The 9,978-nt window shown below is 43.1% G+C and overlaps 1 protein-coding gene and 1 non-coding gene across 2 annotated transcripts in view; both read left to right on the top strand.

Annotated features, from left to right (window-relative positions):
• The window catches only part of KIFBP (kinesin family binding protein), a gene marked incomplete in the record, with an annotated part of 28,907 nt that overhangs the window by 1,006 nt on the left and 17,923 nt on the right, over positions 1-9,978 (top strand). Inside the window, 2 exon segments of the mRNA XM_027772041.1 lie at positions 40-82; positions 5,802-5,900. Of these exon segments, the coding sequence (XP_027627842.1) occupies positions 40-82; positions 5,802-5,900 (142 nt within the window).
• Positions 7,789-7,860, top strand: LOC114007883 (small nucleolar RNA SNORD99). Its single transcript, XR_003549464.1, has one exon. It is a non-coding gene; the product is annotated as a small nucleolar RNA SNORD99 (small nucleolar RNA).

The raw sequence follows: 9,978 nt of genomic DNA, 5'->3' as shown, positions 1-9,978 counted from the left end.
GGGGACCGTGGGGAAATCCCTGCGGCTGCGCCCCAGGTCCCGGCTCTCGCATGACTGCGTCTCCCTGTACATCCAGGCGCAGGTGAGCGCGAGCCCCGCCCGCCGCACCGGCACCCGGGCGGGAGGGGGCGCTGTTGGAGAGGAGGGCCCGCCAGAGGCCAGCGTTGTAGGCTCACGTTGTCCCTACGTTTATGAGAAGGCCTGGGTGAGCCCACAGGGGAGCTAGGTCCCTCAGAAGGCTAATCTCTCTTTTTTTAAAATTATTTACTTAATATTAATGATTTTTTTTTTCAATTTGACCAGAGAAAGACGGAGAGAGAGAGAGAGAAATAGCAAACCACCAGATCCAGGACTTGAACTGTGATCCACCCTGTGAGATTTGTGTCTTAACCACTACGCCACCTGCGCGTGCCCAAGGCTAATCTTTTTTTTTTTTAAAGAATTTATTTAACTTCATTTATTCATTTGTTTATTTCAATTTGATCAAAGAGGGACAGAGAGAGAGAGAGAGAAAGTGAGAAAGCAAGCCATCAGGTTCGGGGCTTGAACCACATTCGGCCATGTGGGAATCCAGCGCCCTTAACCGCTTTGCAACTTGCCCTGCTCCCCAAGGCTAATCTTAACCACTTGCTGCCGTGTAACTGGGGCATCAGGTGGTTTCTGAGACCCTCCTCCATTGAAATGTGCTTTCCAGCTCTTCTCCACCAGTCCAAAGGCTGTTTATTCTTCTAAGGAAAATCTAAAGTAATTTTAATTTAAGAGCTCAAGGAGGTAACAAAGAATGACCAAAATACATTCTTCATTCAAAACAAAAAGCTAAAACTTTTCCGTTTCTGATTTTGCCACATTTGTTTTGCTCCTCAGAGAATTCATGCCCATTCTTTAAAAGTTGGCCCCCAAATCACTTCATTGTAGTTAATTTCTTTGGAATATTTGGTCTCAATTCTGATATCTCTCTATTACCTTTGAGTTCTTATAATACTTAATCGTTTCGCATTTATATGGTGCTTGTTTTTTGTTTTTAGTTTTTTTTTTTTTTAAGAGATTTCCTGTGCTCATGGGAGAGACAGAGACAGCGAGAAATCAACCCCCATGGGCTAGGCCATGCCCCAGTTCCTTCGCTTCCATTCTCTCTGGATTTGGGGGACACACTCACACACCCCCGGTGTGAGTTTCAAGCTGCCAGATCTGGGACTGGTTGATTACATAGAAGTTCAGCACCTTAGCTACAATGCCACCTTCTGGCCCATTCTTTTTAGTTTTTGCTATAGGACTTGTGCTCTCCCTGGAGAGAGACAAACAGAGAGGGAAAGTGAGAAATTACTCCCCAGTGGGAATGGCCACACAGCAATCCCTCCTCTAACCTCTTCTTGGAATTGTGGGCATGCTTGCACATGCGTGATTTTTGAAGCCATTGGATCTGGTACTGGAACCAGAGAGTCGGCTGTGTGGGATCCAGCTGCCTTAATCACCACACCACTTGCTGGCCTTTCTGGTGCTTGCTTTTTAAGAAATAAATCTGACATTCTGTGTTTGGAACATAACACTTTAAAATATAAACAGCAGGCCGGCATGAGCCTTGATGGTTAAGGCAGTTGGATCCCACATGGCCAGCTCCATCTACCAAGTCTCCCTGGAGTCTCAGTTGGAGCCCTGGAACTAGGGGTTGAAAAATACTTATGGAGGGGGACCAGCAGTTAGCGTAATGGCTTTGTCGCTGGACTCCCACGTAGTCGACCGCGGTTTGAGTCCCGGACCCAGTGACTTAAACTCACGCCGGGCATGTGTGTGTGCATGCCCAAGATCCCAAGAGGAGAATGGAGGAGAAGGGATTGTGGCGTGGCCATCCCCCCAGAGAGGTGATTTCTCACTTTCTGTCTTTCTCTGTCTTTCTGGCGAGCGCGTGTGCCCAATAGCAAAAACCTCTCAAAAAAAAAAAAAAAAAAAACACTTATGGAGAGTGTGATTTTGTGCCTAAAATCTTTTTTTTTTTTTTTAATATTGTGTTCAGTTTTATTCCTTGTCATTCTTTTCTTTTCTTTATTTTTTTTTTAAGCTTGACCAGAGAGAGAGAGAGAAAGGGAAAGTGAGAAATCAAGCTGCTACTTCCGGGACTCAAACTGCAGTCAGCCATGTGGGAGTCCAACTGCCTTAACCACCACACCACCTGCCAGCCTCAGGCCCAAAATCTTGACAGGAGGAGAATGGAGAAGGGATTGTGGCATGACTGTAGTGGCTGGGCTTTCTCTCTCTGTTTCTGTCTGTCTCCCTCTGGGGAGTGCACGTACCCTCTGGCAAAATTAAAAAGACAGATAATGAAAGTATGTCACAGAGTTTATGGAAAAAGTATGAGGATTTTTTAAAAATTATTTTATAATTTTAATTTTTTATTTTTTTGCCAGAGAGGGCAAGCATTCGAGAAAGAGCAAGGGAAAACAGTCTAACAAAATGAAATACGAAAATTGCAGAAGGTTGGCAGAGATTGTTAGAGATAATACTGATTATATTTACTGTTTGTTGGAGAGCCTGTGAGGAAATGGATGCTGTAATTTATTGCTAGTGGAAATAAATTATAGATGCATAGAACTTTCTGGGATCAATATTCATCAAAACTCTTGAACCAAGATCTTGACTTTTAAGTTCCATATTAGTATTCTAAAGTAATAGTGAGACATTTTAAAAATTTATTTAATTCTATTTGTTGTTATTATTATTATTGTTTTTAATTTGACCAGAGGGAGAGAAAGGAAAAGTGAGAAAGCAAGCTGCCAGGTGCAGGACTCAAACCATCGTTGGCCATGTGGAAATCCAGCACATTTAACCACCACACCACCTGCGAGCCCCAATATTGAGACTTTTTAAGTTTCTTTCTTCCTGTCTTTCTTTCATGTGAGAGAGAGACAAAAATCGGGAGAGACAGGCAATCCCAATGGGGATTTCATGCCACCATTCACCCCAGTCTTAGCCATTCTGGATCATGAACACACACAAATACCCAGTGCTCAGGGAGGTCCCAGGATGTGAACCTTGGATCTTTCCCATCTGGGTCCAGTTGAGTTACCACTATGCCACCACCTGGCCCAGAATGTATTTTTTAAAACATTTATGTGATATAGTAATACATATGCTTTTTTATTAACACATTAAATAATGTCAATAATTTGTCTAATAGTTTCGGTAGTTTTTTTAAAGAATTATTTAACTAATATATTTATTTCACATGAGTTTTACCAGAGAAAGAGAGGGAGAGTTAGAAAGCAAGCCACCAGGTCTGGGACTCAAACTGTGGTCGACCATGTGCGAGTATCTAGCACTTTAACCACCGTGCCACATGTTGGTCCTTTTTAGTAATTTTTAAGTTATTGATGAGCATAGATGATATTTTGAGTTATCTTTAAAGCTAGTTTAATAAGATTTTTTTCATTGCTATTGGTCACAAAGACCCAAGTACTGTAATACTGCTGTAGTTACTTTCTTATAGTCATAGTTAAATGCTAAATTTAGTAGGTTAGTGAAAAAAAATTTGTAATATTTTTTCCACTCCAAATCCATATGCTCTCAGTTCCCTTCCTATATATCTTAGGGATCCATAAACCCAAGGTTAAGAATCTCTGCATTAGAAATTGTTTTGGGGGGGAACCAGCAGTTAGCGTAATGGCTATGTCGCTGGACTCCCACGTAGTCAACCGTGGTTCGCTTCCCGGACCCGATGGCTTAAAACTCACGCCGGGCACGTGTGCGTGTGTGCCCAAGAGCCCGGGAGGAGAATGGAGGAGAAGGGATTGCGGCGTGACCATCCCCCCCTGGGGGGGATTTCTCGCTTTCTGTCTCTATGTCTCTCTCTGTCTGGCGAGCGCACGCGCCCTATAGCGAAAATCTCTCAAAAAAAAAAAAAGAAAGAAAAGAAATTGTTTTGGGGGACCAGCAGGTGATGTGGCATTTAAAGCGCTGAATTCCCAAATGGCTGTCCACTATTCGAGTCCCAGACCTAGTGGCTTGCTCTCTCACTTTCCCTCTCTCTCTCTCTCTCTCCTTGTCTGTCTCTTGCTGGTAAAATTAATAATAATAATAATAATAAATGAAATAAATACTTATTTAGAAAAAGGAGAAGAAACTGTTTTGGAACAGCTCTATGGTACAGGAGTAATTCATTGCTCTAGAAGCTGGATCCCTCATGACAACCATGGTTCAAATCCCCTAGTCCAGTCAGCCTGAGACACACCAGGCACATGTGCAAGTGTCCAAGATTCAGTGGGCTGGGGACCTTGAGGACTAAGATTGTAGATGACCAGATTCAGGGGAAGGTGCACATCTTTCTCACATGCACATGCTCTATCATGAATAAAGGAACAGAAATAAACCTGTGTTTTCTTATCCTGTTTTCTTCCCTAGGGAAGTGAACAAAAGATGGTAGAAGCCCAATCTCTGGAGTATTCTTGTCCCTGAAGGACTATCCCAAAGGAAGGGAAGCAATCCTGCCATATTGTCTAAAGGGGAGCGGGGTCCCCAGGTTGAGTTCTGACCTTTTTTTAAAATTATTTATTGAATTTTATTTATTCATTTATTTTATTTTGGCCAGAGAGAGAGACGAAAAGTGAGAAAGCAAGCCACTAGATCCAGGACTTGAACCGTGGTCGGCCATGTGGGGAGTGTCCATCACGTTAACCACCACACCACCTGCTGGTCCCGAGTTCTGACTTCTAAATAGGCCTAGTTTGCCCCACAGAATATGGTTAGAGAGTCATGTAGCAGAGGATAAAGTGACCTGGTTTAAAAATGTTGCTTAATATATAGCTCCAAATCCAGTCAGCTTCACCTTAGCAGTTACAATAGCAAAAGAAAGTTGGTACAATGGAAAGCGAAAGGAAAGAACAGTGCCAAAAAATTAAAACAAAAAACACTGCAAAAGAAGAATCAATAAGACTTTTTGATTGGATATAATTATAAAGCTAATTTAGAAAACTCTAAAAAAATACAAACTTTTTTATGGTTTGAAATGATAAACATCAGGAATCTAACTTAACTTATAAGCATGTAGTATCTTTACAGTTTCATACCAAATCATTGGAATTACTAGTTTATTCTGGAGTCTGAGAGTTTAATCCCTTTTCTCACATTTGACTCAAATGGTGATCATTGAGAGTATTAATAGATCTCTGGAGGGGACTGCAGTATTTTGAAAGTAGTATATGTTTCTGGTTTATCTTTGTTTTCTCAGGATTCTCAGCATGGCTTAGCTAATTACTTTTGGCTCAAAGTCTCTCACATTGTTGACCAGCTAGAGCGATAGTCTCACTTGAAAGCTCTTGTGGGGAAGGATCTACTTTCAGCTCACTCACATGTTAGTAGGACTCAATTCCTCACAGGCTTTTTTTCCTGAAGACCTCAGACTATTACCTCCTTCAGTTCCTTTCCGTGGGGTGGCTCACAGCACAGCAGTTGGCTCCCTCTCAGGGAGCACGCAAGAGAGAACACCCAAGATGGAAGCCACAGTATTTTGTAGCCTAAGCTTAGAAGTGACTTTCCACCACGCTTGAGAACTGTGCTCATTAGAAGCAAGTCACTAAATCTAGCCTATACTCAAGGGGAAGACATTACTCAAGGGCATGATTACTGAGAAGCAGGGAGGGACTGTTGGGGATCTAGCTTAGTGGATGCCTACCACTATGTAAGATCAATATTATGAATGATTAATTCACTCTCACTCAGAATATGGTGCTATCTGGTAAATATGCACTTTGAAACTATGAAAATTACTGTAGTTGAAAGTCTTATATAATCATTGTTTCCTTTTTTTCCAGAATAACCTGGGTATCTTGTGGTCTGAAAGAGAAGAAATTGAAACTGCACAGGCTTACCTAGAATCATCAGAAGCACTGTATAATCAGTATATGAAAGAGGTATGTTACATGTCAGAAAAATTTTAAGTTTTGGTTGAAACTAGTCGAGGATCGATCGTAAGAACTCATTTATCATAGTGCTGTGTCTCTTCAGCGTACCTGAAGTTGAAATGAAATAAACAAATAATAAAGTTGAATAAAAGAATTCTTTTAAAAAAAGACTTTGGGTTTTAAAGGTTAATCCTCAGAGGGCTGGCAGGTGGCATGGTGTTTAAGGGCGCTGGACTCCATGTGGCTGACCACAGTTTGAGTCCTGGACCTAGCAGCTTTCTCTCTCTCTCTCTACCCCTCTCCCTCCCTCCTTCCCTGTTCCTCTCTAGTCAAATTTAAATAAATAAATAAATAAAATAAAGTTAAATAAAAAACAATTCTTTAAAAAATAAATAAACAGGGACCAGCAGTTGGCATAATGGCTATGTTGCTGGACTCCCATGTAGTCAACCATGGTTCGAGTCCTGGACTCGGTGGCTTAAACTCACACCAGGTACGTGTGTGTGTATGCCCAAGATCCCAAGAGGAGAATGGAGGAGAAGGGATTGTGGCATGGCCATCCCCCCTGAGGGGGTGATTTGTCACTTTCTGTCTCTTTCTTGCGAGCACATGTACCCTATAGCAGAAACCTCTCCAATAAATAAATAAATAAATAAATAAAAATAATCCTCAGGGGGACCAGCAGACAGTGTGGTGGTTAAGGTGCTGGATCCCACATGGCCAACTATGTGGTTCGATTCTCAGATCCAGCAGTTTGAGGATCACACTTGGTATATATGTGTACGTGCCCAAAATCCTGAGAAGAGAATGAAGGATAAGGGATTGCAGCAGGTCATCCTCCAGGAGGTGCTTTCTCACTTTCCGTCTCTTTCTTACAAGCACATGTGCCCTATTGCAAAAAAAAAAAGTAAAATAATTCTCAGATAGATTTTAAATATTATTTTATTTAACTTTATTTTAATTTGACAAAGAGGAACAGATTATGAGAGAGAGAGAGGAAAAGTGAGAAAGCATGCTGCCAGGTCCGGGACTTGAATCAGGGTCAGCCTTGTGGGAGTCTACCATCCTTAACCACCACGTCTCCTGCCGGCCCCAATTCTCAGATAGGTTATAATGGCAATCTTAGTCTAAACAGAATTGTAAAGGAAATATTATTCTAATCTCCTAAAATACAATTTTTGTATTTTTATATTTATATTCTAAAAGCCCTATTTTAGATTCCACTGAAAATAGCAGTGTTTAAAGGAAAGCCAACAAGGGGACCAGCAGTTAGCATAATGGCTATGGTGCTGGACTCTCATGTAGTCGACCATGGTTCGCATCCCGGACCTGGTGGCTTAAAACTCACGCCGGGTGCATGTGCGTGCGTGCCCAGGATCCCGAGAGGAGAATAGAGGAGAAGGGATTGTGGCGTGGCCATCCCCCCTGGGGAGTGATTTCTCGCTTTCTGTCTCTCTGTCTCTCTCTGTCTGGCGAGCACACGTGCCCTATAGCAAAAAATACCCCTCAAAAAAAAAAAAAAGGAAAGCAAAGAAGTAGTACTTAAGCCAGCTATCTCTGATCTTTAAGACACTGGTTCTCAAACTTTAGTATCCCATCAAAATCACCTGGAGGCCTTATTCAGGCATAGCAGGTTGGTTTTCCAGAGTATGATTCAGTCGTTTTGAGGTGGGACCTGAGAATTAATGCACATAAGAGAGTCTGAGAGAGAAGTACCCTCTACAGGATGTCTTCATGCCATGGTTCCCCTTTCCTGAAAAACTCTAGCTTCTCAGGATATTAGGCACCTGCACACATGCGCCTTCATATTTGCAGGCTAGTCCAGGGATCTGGTTGAAGATACAGCTTCCAGCCTTGGGTGGCAGTTGCTTTATTGCTGTGCAAAAGCAGCTGAGTTGGTGGTCCAGGATGAAACCTAATCTGAGTGGACGTCTGGATGAGAGATGCGGATATAGGGCTGAGACCAGCTTGGGGAGGTGCCCTGGAAGGGGTCACCCAGGGCGGAACTGACACCCTGGCTCCTATTTCGTTTCAGGAGACACAGGAAGGGAAAGCACCAGAAAAAGGAGAATTCTGGTGGAAACAGCTAATGTTGTAGCTCTAAGTGGCCAATAAAAAAGACTCTGGAAGTGAAAACAAAAGCAGCTGAGTCAGATGTGCATTTCTCCCCTTTTTATTCATGTGGAGTACACGCATGTGAGGGAGGGAGATAGAAAGGGGGGAGCACTGCACTCTTCCCAAGGTCTGCTCGTGCTGCAGTCCCTTCCTCCAGCCCTTCAACCCGTTAGATCTTAGGCTCTTGCATGTGAACCCTGGGTGTTTTGGGATGACTGAACTGGGGAGTGAACTGTGGTTGCCATGTGGGATCTGGCTTCTCTTGAGCAGTACATTAGTGCTGCTTCATGGAGCCAGCACAAAATGTACCTTTTTTTTAATTGCCAGAAGGTGTGTGTTCTCATGCATATATGTACATGTGAGAGACCCCTTCGCTGGGATTTCCTCCACTCCTCCTCCTTGTCAGGATTTTTGGCATGCATACACACTTGCCTGGCACGCTTTTCAATCTGTTGGGGCCAAGATTTAAACCACAGTTGGCCTTGTAGGTTATGGTTCTTTTAACCACTGTGCTACAGGTCCAGCCCCTAGAATATGTATTTTTAAAAATACACATACATATTTTTGCCAGAGGGCATATCTACTCCCCAAAGAGAGACACAAAGTGAGAGAGAGGGGAAAAGTGAGAAGCAACTCCCATGGGGAGTGGTCATACCACAGCGCCTTCTCCATCTCTCCCTCCTTTCAGGATCTTATACATGCAAACATATGTGCTGGCATGTTTCTCAAGTCACCAGGTCCGGGACTCCAACCACACAGCTGACCATGTGGGATTGAGCCCTCTTAACCATCATGCCATGGGCTGGTCCAGAATGTGCTTTTTTTGTTTTGTTTTGGTTTTTTGCTATAGAGCATGTGTACTCACTGGAGAGACAGAAACAGAAAGCAAGAAATCACCCCCCGGGGGGATGGCCACATCACAATAACTTCTTCATTCTCCTCTCAGGATTTTGGGCACATGCGCATATGCATCCAGTGTGAGTTTTAAGCCACTGGGTCCAGGACTCAACCATGGTCGATTACATGGGAATCCAGTGATGTCACTATTACCCTATATGTTGGTCCCTTCCTTCACAGTCTTTAAGAAATAAAAGTCTCTGATTAAAAAAAACCCAAAAAAACAAAAACCAGTTTTCAGATTTCTTAAATTTGTGACTTCATCAGGTTGGTAAAATTATAGTTTCCAGCGCCAGCAGGTAATGTAGTAGTTAAGGCGCTGGACTCCTGCATGCTTACCTGTGGTTTGAGTGCTGGACTGGCCACTTGAAACTCAGGCTGGGTGCGTGTGCATCTGTACCCAAAAATCCCAAGAGGAGAGTGAAGGAGAAGAGACTACAGTATGGCCATCCTCTCTGGGGCCAAGGACACATGCACTATGGCAAAAATCTCTCCAAAAAATGAAAAAAAGCATAGCTTCCTTTTTGCCTACAAAAAGTTGACAGTTCTTTTTTTTTTTTTTATTTTAATTGAAACAGATTTTGTTTTGTTTCATTTTGAGATTGTTCGTGGTATCCATTTAAATAACCAGTGGTATTTTTGTTTTTGTTTTTTTGGAGAGGTTTTTTGCTATAGGGTGTGTGCACTTGCCAGAAAGAGAGAGACAGAAAGCAAGAAATCACCCCTAGAGGGGGATGGCCACGCCACAATCCCTTCTCCTCCATTCTTCTCTCAGGATCTTGGGCACACACGCACATACTCCTGGCATGAGATTTTTTTTTTTTTTGGAGAGGTTTTCGCTGTAGGGCGCGTGCGCTCGCCAGACAGACAGAGAGAGACATAGAGACAGAAAGCGAGAAATCACCCCCCAGAGGGGATAGTCACACCGCAGTCCCTTCTCCATTCTCCTCTTGGGATCTTGGGCACGCATGCACACGCGCTCGGCGTGAGTTTTAAGCCACTGGGTCCGGGACACGAACCACAGTCGACTATGTGGGAGTCCAGCGACATAGCCATTACACTAACTGCTGGTTCC

Source organism: Tupaia chinensis, unplaced genomic scaffold (assembly GCF_000334495.1).
Source record: "Tupaia chinensis unplaced genomic scaffold, TupChi_1.0 Scaffold000250_1, whole genome shotgun sequence".
Lineage (NCBI taxonomy): Eukaryota > Metazoa > Chordata > Mammalia > Scandentia > Tupaiidae > Tupaia > Tupaia belangeri.
This window is presented reverse-complemented; position numbering and strand designations above follow the sequence as displayed.